At 51.0% G+C, this 18,095-nt stretch overlaps 1 protein-coding gene across 1 annotated transcript; it reads left to right on the top strand.

Annotated features, from left to right (window-relative positions):
* Window positions 1-9,103: 9,103 nt before the first annotated feature.
* On the top strand, window positions 9,104-14,985 carry ZIC2 (Zic family member 2). Its single transcript, XM_079974680.1, has 3 exons — window positions 9,104-10,276; window positions 12,665-12,828; window positions 13,259-14,985. Exons 1-3 carry the CDS (start codon window positions 9,184-9,186, stop codon window positions 13,607-13,609), a joined length of 1,608 nt encoding a protein of 535 aa, XP_079830806.1. The 5' UTR covers window positions 9,104-9,183; the 3' UTR covers window positions 13,610-14,985.
* The last annotated feature ends 3,110 nt before the right edge of the window (window positions 14,986-18,095 follow it).

Here is an 18,095-nt window from a genome sequence, read left to right as displayed (position 1 = left end):
GCAGTAGAGGCACGGGATTCTTCAGGCAGACAAAACAAACAGACACACACACTCTTGAAAAATCCTGCGCGCACACTTGCACGGGAGTAAGTCCTGTTGTATAGCTTTGGACTTAACTTCCGCGCAAACCTGCTAAGCTGTTCTGGCGAAGGCGCGGATTCTCCTCGGGACGCGCGCCTTGGATTCCCATCCACGAGACTTACTTAGACGTAGCGTTCATGGAAGCCAGCACAGCTTTGTTTAGGAAAGGCAGGTCTCGTCGAGGGTAGCTGGAGGGGAGGGCGCTCCTCATTTTCCTCCCCCGCCAGCACCCTCGGAGTCTGCCGGCTGCGCTTGGATCCTCTCTCCTCTTATCCGCCACCCCCCCCCCGCCCCGTCCTTGATAGTGCTGCGCGTAAAGGAAAAGCTGGACACCCCTCGCCCCAACCAGCTACCCAACATCCCTAAATGAAACCAGTAATACACTCAGGGAGCTGAGTCACGGGCTCTTCGTGGCTTGTCTAACCACTCTGGTTGTTCGGTTCTTCTGTGTCCCCCCCCCCTCTCTCTCCTTCTCTCTCTCTTCCTCTCTCCACCTCTGCCACTTAACATGACCCGACCTGTCAGATGTGCCTGGTGGCTGCCAAGCTGGCTTTCGGCGACAGGCCCAAGCACTTGCACAAAGCGCTCTGGAGAAGGGCAGCAGGAGGAGGTGGAGGAGAGCGCACCATTGGAGAAGAGGCAGGAACGGGTTAAAAGTGTTCCTTCTTCAGTATGGCTCTTGCCTCGTCAAGGGACTAGTTCAAGGCTTCCTATAGGGCCCGCGGGCCCTTCTGCCTTGCTCAGAAGTGGGGTCTCGGGGGCGCAGCCTGAGACGCGAGTGGGTTTTTCTCAGAAGTGATTTCCACGGGAAAGTGGGTGATAAGCAACTTGCCAAGGGAATGCGTTTTTCCATATGAAAATATACTGGCGCACGGAAGCAAAACTGCCCAAATATGTTGTTTAATTCCTAGATCGATTAAACTACCTTGGAAACAAATCATTTTTAAAGGGTGGGGGAGAGTGGTTTCCTTTCAATGAACCCTCTCTCTCCCTGTGACATATTAAGGGGTTTGCTTACAACACCCACACAACCCTTCACCCCCTCCACACATACACAGTTGCTGTCTGTGCCTCTTACCATTGCATATTTGTGCCTAGCCTGGCAAAACATAGCTGGCTGTTTCAGTGCCAGAGGTGACTTGTTCTGCCTTGCTAAAGAGGGGCTCCACAGATCCAGTGGCACTCCTCTTCCTTCGCCAGTGCATAGATCCACACCAAACAAATGACTCTAACTCATGTCTTTTATCGACAATTTTAATGTTCCTTTTTATTTTTTGGAAACCGCTTAGGGGTCCTGTTACAACCAAGCGGTGTGTGAATTTTGTTAAATAAAAACAAAGCAACATCACCAACAAGAGTGCAAGCCTATACATGTCCACAACTCTGCTCAGAAGGACGTGCTATTCCGTTCAATGGGGCTTACTCCCAGGTAGGTGGGTGTAGGACTGCATACTAAAATGACCCATGTATGTTGTGGGGAATGTCCTGCTTTAGTCTGGCGGGTATACGCAGCCAGGTTTCAAGATCAAGGCTGCAATCCTGCATGCACTTACTTAGAAGTAAGCCCCATTTAAAACCGCGAGACTTCCAAGTAAATATGCATAAGCTTGTGATCTTCCTTACATACTTGGGAAGTGGGATGACATAAAGGAGGGCATATAATAAGTATTTCTGATGGTTGGTATATGTATATATAAAATGTCCTATGACAGATATCAACCATCTGGATGATATACCCGTGGGGAACGTCATCCCGCTCCTTTCCTTTTGTCCCCCAACATTGCCTCCGAATGCTGACGTGGAACCAGAGATCTGAGGACATTTTGTGGAGTATAGAAATGCGAAGGCTTTTAGAGAAATCACAAGCACACCAACTTAAACAGAAGAAGTTGCCTTACACAGGGTCAGATAATCGGTTCATGTAACTCGATATTGCCTAAAACACGAACCAGCAGGTGCTCTCCGGGGTTTCAGATAGGGAGTCTTTCCGAGCCCTGTCATGGCGAGATGTTGGAGGCTGGACTATGGACTTTTGGCCCTTCCTGCAGGTCCCCAGTACTTTAGTGGTTTTCTGTTTCTATGTTATTTGATTAATAACGATTTTTCCTTTGGCTGGGGAAATTACAACACTGAGACTGCAAACGTTTGTAAACATATAATAATTTCCACTGAACCCGATGGAATTTAATTCTGTGTAAATGTGCTTGGAAGCTTGCTCGGTTTGGAAACTATTTTAGAAGATCCTCGGGCAGCACAACTCCTATGCACATTTGCCTGGAAGTAAGTTGCACTGGCATGGTGGACTTACCCAGTTAACAGTCCTACACAGCCTCTACTCACGACGGGTGGAATGGAGTTCAACGGGGCTTACTCTCAGGTAAAGGGAGATAAAGTGGGAGACTAAAAGCTGAGATTCCTTAAACTGCATCTTCCAAAATTAGCAGTCAAACTGCAGTGCCATCATTCTCAGCTACTGGAAGGAACTGCGCCATATTGATCAGCTTTTAATCACTTTTTTTTTAAAAAAAGTGCATTATAAAGCTGATGCGATCATAGAGCAACAACTGCTTGATCTACTACTTCACGTTTACTGAGAAATAATTCCCCCTCTATTCAGTGGGTCTTGCTCATCATCGGCAAGTGTCTAAAGGTCTGCAGCCTTAGAGAACCGAAACAAAGCTGTCACGCTCAAGGGGGTACAGGAGGGCCATTGATGAGTTGATAATGCTATTTCTGATAGTCTCGCTATCCCATAATTCCTCCCTCCCCCCCCCCTTTTAAAATAATGCGTAGTGTTATTTTTAGGAGGGAAAACGAGGGAGAAATTCAATACGTGTGTGCGGATACACATGTGTATCTATAAGCCTATATAGGCGCATCCTTCCGGTTCCCTCTATTTTTCCCCCCACGGTCAACGATTGGAAGAAGCTGTTCCGATAAATCAAACGGTGACACTTTGACGGCTGGCCTTGTATAAGCAATATGGTTCCCATATGGCCCCGTTATTTATGAATGACAGCAGAAAGTGTATTACATATTCGCTCGAGAGCGGGAAATGAGAGCGCTTTACTTACGGACAACTTGCCCTGCTTCCCCTAACCCGCAGCGGCAGCCTCCCATTGAAAGGGAGAGGAGCCGAAAAAGGATAGGGCAAGGTAAATGGAGCAAAGTCCTCAGTGAAGCGTCCTTTAAAAAAGAAAAAGAAAATAATAAATCCAAAACTAGCGGCCAAAAGACAAGCAAACAAAAAACAAAGAACTCCCTAACCTCGATTTTGCAAAAATGGAGCATTCATTCCACATGTCTTCTATTTCAAAGGCGGAGTTCAGCACTGATTCAGCTCTCTCCCATTGAAATGAATGGTTCCTTTTGCCGGGATCGTGGCCCGCGGTTAAAACACACACGCACCAGGCAGAGAGGTTTGTCTTGCGGATTATGCGGGTCTTATCAAAACCAACACAAAGCAGGCCTTATCTTCCTTGAGACTCCTCTCTCCCCAAAACCCACCGCTGCTGCATAACACTGAAACCGCCGGCCAAGGCGGAGAATAATAAATTTTAATAGTGGGAGGGCATTTCGCTGTATTTCTCTGTGGACACCCTGTAGTGAGCCTGGGCTTTTTTTTAAAAAAAAAAAACCCAAAACCAAAAAAACGCAGGCATTTAAAAGTTACAACTTTGGCTGAGACTTTCATTGACTTCCCACTTTGCTTGTATATTTGGCTTCTTGTAGACTAAAACCTGACAAAGCATTTACAAAAAAAGAAAAGAAAAAAGAAAACTTATTCCAACATGTCCTTTTACAGAAGGAGGCTCTCTGCCCCCTGCTCTTCCCGCTCTGGCAGCACATGCCGTCTTCAGAGGTCAGAGGTCGAATGGCCTAGAAGTGGCTGAGCGAGGGGATATCAAAGGTGACCTGCAACTTAATATCCTGTTGATGAGCCTGTTGAATTTACCAGTGTCTGTGATACAGACAACAATCGTGGGCAAGTGAGGAGCCACCGAAGGGAGCTTGTCCACCTCCCAGTCTTTTCTGGTGAAGCATAGGAGGCTGGGCCTCGACAGGATTTCTCAAATCAGGATTTGGATTTTACAGGAGAAATCAGACCCCTCTTCTGCACACATTTCTGTCTTGTACAATTTAACAACAACAGCAGCAACACCACCAGAAGCCGGCACCATATTTGCTAGGAAACAAATCTAACTGATTTTAGTAAGAAGTAAAGAAAGCACAGAAGCCTAACAACCTTATTGGATCAGATCCAGCCAAAGGTTGATTTCAATAGGGGTGAAAACCTATTCACAGCTTGAAATCAAGGGACGGAACAACCTGACCCTACGCATACTTACTCGGGAGTAAGATGCTAAATCACTTGCATATTAACTCCTAAGTCAGGGTGCATGCAGTTTCAGAAATCATTGCGCTTGGTTGGCTTCTGCCTGTTTGCTTGGGAGTAAATCCCATTGACTTCCCACGAAAGTATTTTCGACTCAGGCTGAATCAGAGGTGCATAATTTTGCCAGTAAATGTGATGAGCACAGTGGGACCTCCCAAGTAAACGTGCATAGGATCGGGCTACAGGGGGAAGCTGGATTCTAGATGCATTTTGGCTGGGGGAGCTGGGGGAGCTGAAGTCAATGGGATTTGTGTGGAGGCAAGCTTTCCTTTGCAAATATAATTCTTATACAGTCACCTACGCAGAGACAGCGCTGTCTTCGGGTCAAAGGAAAGCCAAGCCACAGCTAAATAAGCTCCATCAAGGGGACCCAGCAAAGGCGCAGCACTAGAGATAAACGGATACCGTGGAGTTCCCCACCCCACACCCCCAGATGCCATTTGCAGGGGGACGGTAGCTCAGAAGCGGCAGATCATTGCCAAATAACGAAGACAGCGAGCGACACTGAGCGAAACTGCCTTTCCTTCGTTCCAGGCTTGGAGAAAGCAAAAAGAAAAAGGCAAAAGCGTGGAAGGAAACTTACAGACGGGGGGGGGCCATGTTTCCCCAAGAGCTGGTGGCGATGGTGACAGACCGGTCACGTATCTAGCAGGCTGTAGACCGGGCCCCCCAAGAAAGCTACTCTGGCTGAGGAGGAATCCGATCCCTTCTCTCCTTCCCTTCGCCTTGCTAACCCACTTCCCGAAGGGATTTTGACTGCTGGCCGCTTTCTTCCCTCGCAAAGAATGAGCTTTAAAGGCTGTACTCCGGCCAATGGCCCATGAAAGGGACGGCAGGTTTCTTTCTTGGCTCCTCTTCTCCCCCCACTCCCTTCCTTTCCTTCTCACCCCCGTGACATTAGTTGGGGGGGGGGAGAGAAAAGGAGGCTTTTTTTTTTTTTTGCTGTTTGGAGAGAAATAAAGCACTTCTGGGGAGGGGGTGGAAGGACGGCGATCTAGCTTTGAACTTGGATCAGCTCCTCTGTTTCCTACCGGGAGGGGAGAAATGGGAAAGTTTGAAAGAAAAGCGGCGTCCAGCCTGCGGGGGACTCCGGCCGGAATTTACGAATTTACCTCCCAAAAGTGTCCTGAACAAGCCGCCGAGGCCGTTAGACAGCGGGGGAGGGATCTGAGAGAAAGGAAAGGAGAGAGAAAGAAACGTGTGGGTGGGTGGATGTGTGAATGAGACTTGAGGCTACATTCAAAAACTGTTTTAGCCATGGATTGTGTGTGTGTGTGTGTGTGTGTGAGAGAGAGAGAGAGAGAGAGAGAGAGAGATTTCCCCCTTCTGTCGAAAAATATTCTAGGAGCCTTGTCACAGTTCCTTGAAAGTGTTCCACTATAAAGCCGATGGGATTTACCTACAGGCGGACGCGCCTTAGACCAGGGCCTAAAGGAACTGTGCGCAAGGCTCCGTGGTGTTTATCTTGCTCCTCCAAGGTCTCTGGATGTCGGAAGGTGCGGGGGACCTTTTTAGCTCTGCTTCTCTTTGCCATCGCTCAAACCCTGGAGAGAAATAGGTAGGTGGGTGGGTGTGTTGGAAAGTCAGGCCGAGAGAAACGCAGGCTGGTTGGGTCCATAGAAGGGCGGGGGAGGGGAGAGAAGCGCCCCACCACCTCAATCCTGCAAGCTGGCAAGGGGCACTGAGGGAGCTGGCCGAGGGCTGCGGACAAGGAAGGGATGGAGACAATTTGCGATTTGGAGGAAGGAAGAGCCACGCAGCCGTGAGGTGTGCAAGGCTCACGCTCGTCCTGAGAACAGCGAAAAACCGGCTCTTTCAGCGCCTGGATCCACGCCTACAGCTATACCAGGAAGCTAGAAAGAACAAGTCCGTTCTTGCAGCATTTTCAATGGACTAAAATGCATCTTCGTGCCAAAATAAATATGTAATTTAATCAAGGAAGGAAATCATGGATGATGTACTATTTATATGTGCGCATTATGTATGTGCGTGGTACATCTAAATAGCTCTCTGTACCTGTATCTCCTCCCTTCCTTCCTTCCCCCTACAAGGACGCAAAATCGGTTTGAAAATGGGCCTGTGCAGGTGCAAAAGAATACAGCAGAAAGCGTAAAAAGGTTTTGTCTTATGCTAATATGGCCTAAGGGGGGGGGGAATAGAACACACCCCCAACCCAGGAGCAACCCCATTTCCTTTTCTAGTTTCCATTCTCATAAGACCACAGAGATTATTTGTATTCCTAAATGGGAAGAAGAAAGGCCGCCGTTATTTTTCCTGAAAAAAAGGGAAAATATTTCTGGATACTGCCCTTTTTATTTCCTCAGCAAATTTGCTTTGGATTGCAGGTTTGGGTGGTTTTTTTAAAAAAATTAATCTGAACAAGCTCATTCAGGAAACAGATCTGTACTGGCAGGAGTGTGTAATGTGTATTTTCAGTTAGCAATCTTCGAATCTAGTTTGCAAATTTCCGTTCGTGAGGCTTTGCGATGTGATTTGTTACAAACACACACAATCGCAGCGGCAAAAGGTTGCAATCACGGGTTGTTGCTTTTTTCAACACCCCTTCCCCCCTATGCAGCTCGCTCCCATGCTCCCTCCTGACAACCGCCCACTAACCCGCTCTTTTCTTTTACACTACTCCGAGACATCTCTATTTACACCCGTGTCAGCAGCCTCCCAGCGAAGTCCATATCCTGTTGGAATCGATGGGAGGGAAACTCCCGTCGGTTTTTAGCGGATCTGAATGGCACCTTCGCTCGGAATCTTTCACAAAACGCACACGCAGATGTTCTCCATCCCAGATATTCTCATCTGGTGTGGTTTCCCTCTCCTTTGACACCCCCTCGCCCAATCTCTCTCTTAAAAAGCAAAACAAAACAAAAACATGCCTTGCCCTCTCTCTCTCTCGCTCTTTCGCCACCCCAAAGGGTCCTTTTGGTCCGGTTTCCCCGCGAGAAACGCACCCGAGAGGTAAACTGGATCTCGTTGGGAACCGATCCCGCCCCCCTCCCCACCGCGCCCCCCTCCCCCAACCCACCCTCTGGCTGCCCTATGATCCGAGCCTGCCCCTCTCTCGCCTCTGCCCGGGGCGGGAGCGGAGGGGAGGGGGAGCGGAGGGGAGGCGGGTCGGACCAGGGGACGCGCGAGTGGCTATTAGCCCGCCTTGGGGGGAAGGCTTGGATTGATGGGGCCGGGCCGACCAATGAGACGGCGCCAGGAGATCGGCCTGGCTGCTGTTAAAGGGGGCGGTGGGAGAGGAGCTGCCAGTCCAGCCTAGGAACTAGCGGGAGAGGCTGGGAGGAGGAGGAGGAGGAGGAGGAGAAGGGGGTGGCGAGGAGGGGGGGATAAAAAGCAGCCACAGCAGCGGCGCCCACCGCAACCAGCAGACGGAGGCGAGAGGCGAGCAGAGGGAGAAGCCGGCCAGCGCCCAGGGAGGAGGACCGACCCGCCCCCCCCCCCGCCAAAAAAGAGGAGGAGGAGGAGGAGGAAGGACCGCATCTCACGGCTGGAGCATCTCCATGGCGGGCGCTGGCGGCGGTGCCTGAGTGGGACCCGCGCCCGGGCTGAGGGACGGACCTTGGGCGCTCCACTCCCCCCTCCGCCCCTCCGCCTGTGTTATTGTTCTGGGCTGCCGCGCTCTCTCTCTCGCTCTCTTTTTTCTCTTTTACAAATCCGCATCTCTCCCCCTCCCCTCCCCTCCTCCCCCCCTCAATCTCGTCCCCTCCTCCTCCTCCTCCTCCTCCCCAACTTAAAGCGAGCGAGGTTGTGGCGAGGGAAGAGGCGCCCAATTCCTCCCTCTCGTGAGGAGAACAGCGGCGGCGGCGGCGGCGGCAACTTTGGAGCCCGTGAGGCGGAACCGAATGGCGGGCAGAGCGGGAGGCGGAGGAGGTGGCGGCGGCAGCGGAGGAGAAGAAGAAGAAGAACGGGAATAATATATCTATATACGCACACATATATGTGTTTTATATATATATATATATATATATATATATATATATATATATATATATATATATTAAAAACAACAACGAGGGGTGGTTAGAAGGGGGGGAACCCGAACATTTCAGAGAAGGCGGGGAGGGGGCACCAGGGCGGGGTAGTAGCGCAGCGGAGAACCGTGTGTTTGTTTTCTGAGCGGAGAGTGTGCGTAGCGCGCGAGCGGAGAGCCGGCCACTCGCGCGCGCCCCGGCGTGTGCGTGAGCGCGCGCGCGCGCGAGGGAGTGTGCCTATATATCTCCTCGCCTGTTTGTGAGAGAGAGAGAGAGAGGCTGTCGGTGTGGCTGTGGCGGTGTGACATCTCTTCGCCAGAGGGCTTGTGTGTGTGGTACTGTTGTTGTTGTTGTTGTTGTTGTGGGTAGCTCTTCCCCCCCCCCATTTCTCCCCCCTCTCTCAGGGAAAGGCGAGTCCCCTCTGCGTCCCTCCCTCTCCCCCCCCACCGCCCCTCTCCTCTTCCCTCCCTCCTCGGCTCCCTTTCTCTCTCCCTCCCCTCCGCCCGCTCCCCTCTCTGTGCCTTCTTCCCTCAGAGCTGCCCGCCCGCCCTCGCCTCAGCTGCTTTAATACCCTTCGGCTGGCCGCCTGCGCCTGAACTCTCGTCGTCGCCGCGCGGCTCTTTCTCCCGCTCGCGCAGCAGCAGCAGCAGCAGAAGAGGAAGAAGAAGAAGAGCGAGAGCCGGTCGCTCGGACCCTCGCCGGGGGCTCCTGGGCGGCATGCTTCTGGATGCGGGGCCGCAGTTCCCGGCGCTGGGCGTGGGCTCCTTCGCCCGGCACCCTCCTCCTCCGTCGGCGGCCGAGATGCAGGAGCGCGAGCTGAGCCTGCAGAACAGCTTCGTGGACTCGGCGGCGGCGGCGGCGGCGGCGCACCTGGGCGCCTTCAAGCTCAACGCGGCGGCGGCGGCGGCGGCGGCGGCGCACGAGCTGTCTCCGGGCCAGGGCTCGGCCTTCAGCTCGCAGGCGCCCGCTTACCCGCACGCGGCGCATGTGGGCTCCTACTCCGCGCCGCCCTTCAACTCCCCCAGGGACTTCTTGTTTCGGAGCCGGGGCTTCGGCGACGCGGCGGCGGCGGCGGCGGCCGGCGGCGGCCAGCACGGGCTCTTCGGGGCGGCGGCGGCGGCGGCCACGGGCAGCCTGCACCACCCGCACGCCGAGGCGCAGAGCCACCTGCTGTTCCCGGGCATCGGCGAGCAGCACGGCGCGCCGGGCTCGCCCAACGTGCTCAACGGGCAGATGCGCCTGGGCTTGCCCGGAGAAGTCTTCGGCCGCTCGGACCAGTACCGCCAGGTGTCCAGCCCGCGCGCGGACCCTTACTCGGCGGCGCAGCTGCACGGCCAGTACGGGCCCATGAACATGAACATGGGCATGAACATGGCGGCGCACCACGCGCACCACCCGCACCATGCCCACCCGCACCATGCCCACCCGCACCACCACCACCACCACCACCACCCGGGGGCCTTCTTCCGCTACATGCGCCAGCAGTGCATCAAGCAGGAGCTGATCTGCAAGTGGATCGACCCCGAGCAGCTGAGCAGCCCCAAGAAGAGCTGCAACAAAACTTTCAGCACCATGCACGAGCTGGTCACTCACGTCTCCGTGGAGCACGTCGGCGGGCCCGAGCAGAGCAATCACATCTGCTTCTGGGAGGAGTGTCCCCGCGAAGGGAAGCCCTTCAAGGCCAAGTACAAGCTGGTCAACCACATCCGCGTGCACACGGGCGAGAAGCCCTTCCCGTGCCCCTTCCCCGGCTGCGGGAAGGTCTTCGCGCGCTCCGAGAACCTCAAGATCCACAAAAGGACGCACACAGGTCAGTCCACGCTCTTTGCCGGGTCGGAAAGGGTGGTTGGTGGGTGTGAGAGTGTGGGGAAGGGAAGGGGGCACTGCGACACAAATGCAAAGCAGGAGAATCCTTTCCCCAGAAACCTCCCCGTGCATGCTCCCGCACATGAATCTGCTTACTCGGAAAGGTGTTTAATTTTGTCCAAACCCTTTAAAGGAAGTGCTGCTTTATTTGATCGTAAAAAATAAACACGTAAGAAGTAAAATAAAATTGCTTCCAAATGTCTGCCTTCTCTTAAGGCTGCCTGAACTGGGCCGGGCTCCTCGGGATACTTAGGGGAGATGCAGTGGGATCAGATACTTAGGGGAAAGTAAGATACACTGGCATCAGTCAGTTGCCAAGGGAGTCTCTCCTTCGGAGTGGGACGGCTCCCTTCAAAGAAGCAAAAACCGCCCGAGCAGATAACTGGAAATATACGAAGGGACCTTACAGGTTAATCCTGAAGAGAAGCGAGTGTTGTTCCTGTCGGTATGGTCTACTTTTAAGGAAATCTGTAAAGCTGAGCAGCTGACTAGGACATCTCTTCCTTTGAAATCCACCGGCTTCATTTCCAAATATATTCAGGTCTGAGGTGTTCCTGCAATGAACGCCGCGTTTCCAGAAAATGGGTAAATAAGTGGGTAGTTTAAAAAGGCATAGTTGTGCCGTTTTATAAATGTGATGGTAGGAATCTAAAACAGAGCTGAATTTTATATTTTGTAATTTAGACCTATATTCTAGAAAAACTACCCTTAAGAGGGAGGGGGGAGCTCTTTTCCTTTCTCCGCCCCCCTGGTCATTTCACCGCGCTTTTCAGGGACTGCTTTCCATTAAATTGAAATGGAGTGAGCCGGGACCATAAAATTTTCTCATTTGCAAAAGTGTTTTGAAAGTCTGACTTGGGGCGCCGGAAGGCGGTTTTCCACTAGTTTATTATTTTTGTTAAAGCAACATGTAATAAACAACAGAGGATTTAAGGTTGATAAACTTCCGGGGGTAGGATTCCCCTCCTTCCTAACGCTGCCACCCCAAAATGAGGACTAATGGGTGAGAAAGGAGGCCGCGTTTCTGGGTGATAGAAATCGTGTGAGTCCAGGTAGTGGAATCAAACAACTGCGTTTCCCAGGCTCCTAGATAATTCTACTTCAGCCGGCCAGATTTCTACTGGAGCATTTTTATTTTTATTTTTGGGGTCCGCACCCTACCCCGCCCCGGGGGGAAAAGAAGACCAGCAAATATTTGAGCAATTTCCGGGCATCAGTGTTGACTGAGAGAAAGGAGCAAAACTCTGTGAGCCTTTCTGGTTGTGTTGCTGAAGTGCTAAGAACGGGTTTAGGTGCGAGACGGGCTTTAACAAGGTTTAGCAATCCGAGACGTTGATTTGCATGGAGATGGCTGCGTTTTGCGGCGGGGGGGGGCGGCGGCTCTGAGCGGATGTCTTTAAGGAACAATTTAGGTGCTAATGGAATTTCGCGTTAAATTGCGCGTCTCTCCCACCTCCGGTTTCAAGGGCGGGGGAAGGATCCGGCGGTGGCTGTGTTTGAGTTCTCACACCTACAAATTGCTCGGAAATCTGGCGAAGGGGCGAAGAAGCTCTAGGAAAATTCCAAGGGAGGGTAGTGCATGTGTTTTTTGCTTCGGTTTCTCTCGCCCTCTTCGCCCCCCATCATCCCCAGCGGATATTTTGAGAACTGACTTCCAATGTCCTTGCATGAAAGGGGAGAAAAATACTTCAGCAGCCTGCTCAGATCTGGAGTCGTTTGCGGCTTGACGCGGTTTAAACAGGGGGTGGGGGTTGGTTCTGGTGGCTGTTTTTAAATGCACGAACTGGGAAAGGCTCCTTGGCCTGGCTTTTAAATGCAACACCAGTTGGAATGAAAACAAAAGAAATACGCATCCCGAAAGAGACACGCAAATCTCTTTATTGGGTTCCTTGGGGAATCGCGCTTTTAAAAACAATGACCACAGACCTGAGGACTTTCTTGAATTCCCCCGTTTTCCTTGTATTAGCTGGGACCCTGGCCCGGTATTTCTTTCCGAAGCTGCATAATCCCCTGCACAACTCACCCAACTCATTTCCCTCACATCCTAAATTCGACTGAGCTCCTGCGGAATTCTCAGACGAACATTTAAAGATCCGATGCCAATGAACAGAGGCACATACGAAAAGAAGGTCGCTTTCCTTTAGCTGACCAAAAAACCCCCGAGGATGTTCAAGTTTCTTCCAAGATCTCTCAGCCACTAAATGTTTGTTTTATAGTTCTTGGTAAAAGATCGCTTTTTAGCTGCTAAGTGGATTGGAACAGAAGCCAGCCGGGCGACCCGTTCGCACGCGCTTACGCCGAATTGGCCTTTTCCCCTTCTCCTCCTTTGCAGGCGAGAAGCCGTTCCAGTGCGAATTCGAGGGCTGCGACCGACGCTTCGCCAACAGCAGCGACCGAAAGAAGCACATGCACGTCCACACTTCGGACAAGCCCTATCTCTGCAAGATGTGCGACAAATCCTACACCCACCCCAGCTCCCTGCGGAAACACATGAAGGTAAGCCGGAGAAGCGCGACAGGGCCTGGGAAGGGGGTGCCGAGGACGGGGCCACACACAGGACGGCGGGGGAGGGTTTCACTGCTCCTGTAGCCCCAGGCTGCGGAGTTATTGGGAAGAAAGTCCCGCTCAAACCGGAGTGGTTTCCCAATAAACCTGCTTCAAACCAAATTCCAAAGAAAATGTTGTGTATAGCCGGGAGAGAGGGACCTTTTGGGCTCCAACCCGGCTTCCTGATCTGTTACTAACTCAGGGGGATTTATGCAACCTTACTAAATGTAGGATTTCAGCACTGGGGAAGGGTCGGCGGCGGTGCTGAGCCTATTGAGCGTCTTGAAGGAAAGGAAACGGGTGGGAGAGATCTGGGAGCCTTTTCTGTGTCCTTTCAACGCAAGTTGCTTAGTTTGCTTTCTCGCTGTTGGCCTGGCAGGTCCACGAATCCTCCCCGCAAGGCTCCGAGTCGTCGCCCGCGGCCAGCTCCGGCTACGAGTCGTCCACTCCGCCGGGCTTGGTGTCCCCCAGCGCAGAGACCCAAAGCACAGCCGCCAGCAACCTGTCCTCTGCAGCGGCCGCCGCCGCTGCTGCTGCTGCCGCCGCCGCTGCCGCCGCAGTCTCGGCGGTACACCGGAGCAGCAACGGCGGAGCGGGAGGAGGAGGCGGCGGCGGCGGGAGCTCGGGCGGCGGCGGAGGGGGCAGCGGCGGCGGCGGAGGAGCGGGCAGCGGCGGAGCCAGCGCCAGCCACGGCGGCCTCACGTCCAACTTCAACGAGTGGTACGTCTGAAGAGGCCTCCTGGCCCTGCCGCCGCCGCCGCCGCCGCCGCTCCAGCCAGATGCCTCGAAAATGAAGGAAGGAAGGAAGGAAGGAAGGAAGGAAGGAAGCCGCCGTCGAAGTCGCTCTCCGCCTTCCCTCTCTCTCTTTCTCCACCCCGCCGCCCCCTTTTGTTTGGACTGGGACATCTTGAAGCAGCAGAAGGGAGAGAAAGAGAGAGAGAAAATAAAATCTTTTGAAAGAAAGAAAGAAAGAAAGAAAGAAAGAAAGAAAGAAAGAAAGAAAGAAAAGGAAGGATTAAAAGCAGCCCAAGCGGTTCTACCCGCCACGGGACACCCGCTGCCTCCTGAGCCATGCGGACATTCAGTTCTGCCGGCGAGGGGGGACCCCTGCCGCCCCTCCCGCCTCCAGCGCCTTGGGAACAAAAGATCAGACACAAGGAGGGAGGACCCGTCGGTCCTGGGACCAGCCGGCCCCCAACCACCGCCTCCATCCCCCTCGGACTCTCTGTGTACATAGAGGAGTCTTCGCTCCTTCCGCCAAGGAGGTGGTAATCATAAAGTTTTCTCGGTGTATAGAAATTGGTCCACTTTGTGAACTATGGATTTGGTTCTTCCCTCCCGCCCCGCGCTTTCTCTCTCTCTCTCCCAGAAGTGATGCTCTCTCTCTCTCTCTCTGCCTCCTGTCCTCTCTCTCTTGTTAGCTCCCCCCACCTTCTCTTTCTCTTTCCTTCTCTCTTTTTTAAATTCACCCATTTTTAAAGGGAAAGGGGGGGAAGTAAAGTGGAAGCAAAATGGTTTCTTTTGTAATTGTGGTATTGAATATTGTGTTCCTTTTTTTAAAAAAAGAGGCAACTTTGATTGTAAACTTCATTCAGCTATAGACTGGAAAGATTTTAAAACAAACAAACAAAAAAACACACGTGCCAAAGTCTCCATGCCGTTCTTCGAAACAAACCCAGATTGATTCCTCCTCCTCTTCCAATGCTTGTGAATGTATTTTCTGTTAGCTGGATTTACATGTGATGTTTTAGTGCATTTTGCAAGTTCTATTTGTTAGTTCCTGTTTGGAAGTTTGTGGGGAGGGGGAAATAAACGTAGTGCCGTTAGGGATTTTTTTCCGTAATAACACCCTTCCTTGTGTAAATAGCTGTTGCCATATTTATCCATTTGTAATTAAATTATGGTATTAACTTGCTACAGAGGAAACAGTATTTATAAAGAATGTTTCTTAACTATAAATATGTACAATTGTGAGCATAAACTGTTTCAGAATTTTTTTATTTGAAGGTTCATGTGGTTTCATCATTTCTTGTGATATGTTTTTTTTTTTTTTGAGAGTAATGCATACAGAAATATAATAAAATGTGTTGAAACTGCAGTGACTGACATTCCCCTCCCACTTTCTTTACTTTCCTTTCTTTCTTGGTATGTCAAAGGTTTTCTTATGTTGATTAGAGTGTGCCTTAAGAAAGGCCAAATTTACTATACCCTGCAAAATGTTTTAGATATGTGATTAAAATCACATGAGGGCACAACTTATACAAAAACTAAGTTTTATCAGTTTAACTAAGTATTTAAAACAAATCTACATCCTGTCTTAATATACTTAAGTTACTATCTGTAACTTAATATACTGGGTTTGCAAAGCCAATATCATACCAAGAATGATATTCCTAGGCTGCACTCCTGTGCATTTTTACCTTGGAGTAAATTTAATTGAAGACATTACTGGGTAAATATGTGTGGAATTTAACTACACAGGGCTTTGCAACTCTAGGGCTGGATCTAGTCAAAGATTAGTAGTTTTAAGGGCCATTTCAGTGGAAGAATTAAGCATGTGTTTCACCTTTTTCCCTGTGAAAATCAAAAGTCTTCCAAGTTCTGCCAGTCTCCTATATTTCAAGTCAATTTTATACCCTTATAGACTGTCAAAACCTTTATTGTTTGTAGTTTGCCCTTATCTCCTTTTTTACTTTTATGAAAGGTCCCATTTTTAATCTGGATTTTTTGGTACTTATGTTAAGTTTATTTTTTAAGCACTGTTCACATGCTTTACAATTTGTTTTTAAATCTAGGAGTAGATCCCAAATCCTTCTCCATAAAACTCTGGATTCCTTAAAAGTTGGAAACACTTCTTCCCTTGTTTAGAATAGTTCTTATGCTTTTTATTTTGCACATTTATCTGTACTAATATATATTTTTTCCCCTCCACCAAAGATGAGGAAAAAAGAGATGAATCAGATAGGCTTTAAAAAAGCAGTATTCCCCCCCCCCTTTTCTTTGTAGTGCTGGGGAACAGTACAACCATGACTTTGGTGTGACAGTATGTGTTAAAGATGCAATGGCTAAGAAAACAAAAAGTTTAGGGGCTGTGTAATTTGCTGGATATGGCTTTAACAAAATTATTCTCCCCACCCCAAATTTACCAGTGTGCGTGTGTGTTTGTTTGTGTGTGTGTGTGTGTGTGTGTATAATTTAAAATAATATTCTACATGAGTAAATAGGTATATAATTAAGAATGATGACCTAAATTAACTTTTGCTTGTCTGCAAGATTGTAGATTCTCCTCTATCCTCTTGACTTCAACCCAGAATCAGTGCTTTGGACATGCTTTGATTTTATGAGCCACTTTCTAGTAACCAGGACGTGGAATTGAACTGTGAAGCCTTCAAAAAAACCTTCGAAAGCCTGGCATTTGCCCAAAATCCAGTGCCAGCCACCTGGGCACCCAAAAGAGGCACGCATCCTTCCCCCTTTTTTCCAAGCCCCGTGCAAGTGTGCTCCTGGCACTCCTCTCACAAAACTCCGCAGCGCCAGCCAAAAACCGCTCAAACGATACATTTGCCTCTCCAGCCCAGTCGCTTGTTTTCATTGCATTCCATCCAAACCCCCCACCCTGTTTGGAATTTATGTTAGCAACACTATCCCTCTTTGGCAGGGAAGAGAAGAGCCTTGGACTGTAGTCCTAGGCCCACCTCCTCGAGAGCAAGTCCCGCTAAGCACAGTAGGACCTATTTCCGAGTAAAATTTCATTTTTGGGGCAAGCTTTTCGCCTGATGTTTGGTGCGGGGGGAACAGGGACGATAGATTCGCGCTTGGGCCTGGAAGAGGATGCCCTTGAGGGAGCAATTTTTTTATTTTTTATTTTTTATTGCTGCGGTCCAAAAAACACAACCTGGCACGCTTCCTTTACTCCCCAACTTGGAGCGGTCTCTTCCTTCGTAGTCATTCATTCATTCAATCATTCTCCGCTGCATAATGTAAAAGCCCCGAAGTAATCAAATGGCTGTTAAAATCTCATTTTCCTCCCTTAATAATATTAGGCCAGAGAGAGAGAGAAAGAGAGAGAAACCCAACCCAATTTTATTAAAGGAATTAGCATATGGCGCTGATCCCTGGGAGAGAGAGATCTCGCTGGCTGGGAAACTACAGCAGGGCACGGTCGGAAGAATGGCAAGAGAGGCCCCAAAGAGCGTTGGATTGAAATTGGCTGTGTGTGTGTGTGTGTGTGTGTGTGAGAGAGAGAGAGAGAGAGAGAGAGAGAGAGAGAGAGAGAGAGAGGAATCCGTTGTTCAGCGCCCGCTCCCTCCCGCCATTCAATGGCCTCCACCAGATTAAGTCTGATTTAAAGTTGAACGCAGGGGAAAGAGTGGGAACGTCTCTGCGCTCTCCTTTTCTGTTTCTGACCACGGCTTTGTTCCTGGTTTTTTGTGTCTCCCAGAACCTGGAGGAAGGGGGACTCCTGGATCCCCGGCTGCAGGGTCAGCGAGAAAGATCCCTTCGATCCCTCCGGAAGAGGCTCGGGCGAGAGACGGCGGTGCTGCTGGCCTTAGGCTTGTGGGTTCCTCGGCTCTGCTTTCCCCAGAGGAAGCAAGCGCCGTCCGTCCGAGTCGCCCCCCATCACGGCCAGCCCACACCAACAAATGACACGCCGCAGCTTTGAGGTCCTCGCCCGTTCCCCAGCCTCCCCGATGTCCCTCGGGTCCCACCGCGGCACCCACCCACACCTGCAGGCAAGGCTGGGTTGAAAAAACAGAGAAGCCTCGGGCGCGCCCGGGCACTGCGCTCTCCACCAAGTGGTCCGGGTCCCTGCCTGACATCAGCAGCCTTCTCTTCCCTTCAGGCCCCTGGGCTCTGGACTCTTCTCTCCCCACCCCCACCCCTGCCCCTAGGCTAGCCTTGAACTTGAACTTGAGCTGGCCTTGGCTGCCACCATCGCCCTAGTCTTGCCAGCCAGCACCCACAGACTCGGCATCTTGGACGGGGAGGGAACCCAGGCAGCTTTAGAAACGGATGGCGAGGCGAAATAGAGACCTGCCCAGGAGATGGAGGTTTACAGATACAGATACAGATATCAGACGAAAGTGGGCTCCAATACTCATCTCTCCTGTATAATGCATGAGAGAACATACGTCTAGGATGTATGTAATAGAACGCACTATAAATAATACAAAGCAGCTGCGTGAAAAAGCTAGTGGAGGGAAAGAGGCAGCCCC

Source organism: Podarcis cretensis, assembly GCF_951804945.1.
Source record: "Podarcis cretensis genome assembly, chromosome: 4".
NCBI lineage: Eukaryota > Metazoa > Chordata > Lepidosauria > Squamata > Lacertidae > Podarcis > Podarcis cretensis.
Note: the sequence above shows the minus strand (reverse complement) of the source record. Positions and strands in the feature narration are given on the sequence as shown.

Excerpts from the sequence above, each read along its gene's own strand:
- ZIC2 (XM_079974680.1), top strand. The coding sequence starts at position 9,184 with ATGCTTCTGGATGCGGGGCCGCAGTTCCCGGCGCTGGGCGTGGGCTCC. Across the intron at positions 10,277-12,664 it reads CCACAAAAGGACGCACACAG|GCGAGAAGCCGTTCCAGTGC; the intron begins GTCAGTCCACGC and ends CCTCCTTTGCAG. Across the intron at positions 12,829-13,258 it reads CCCTGCGGAAACACATGAAG|GTCCACGAATCCTCCCCGCA; the intron begins GTAAGCCGGAGA and ends TTGGCCTGGCAG.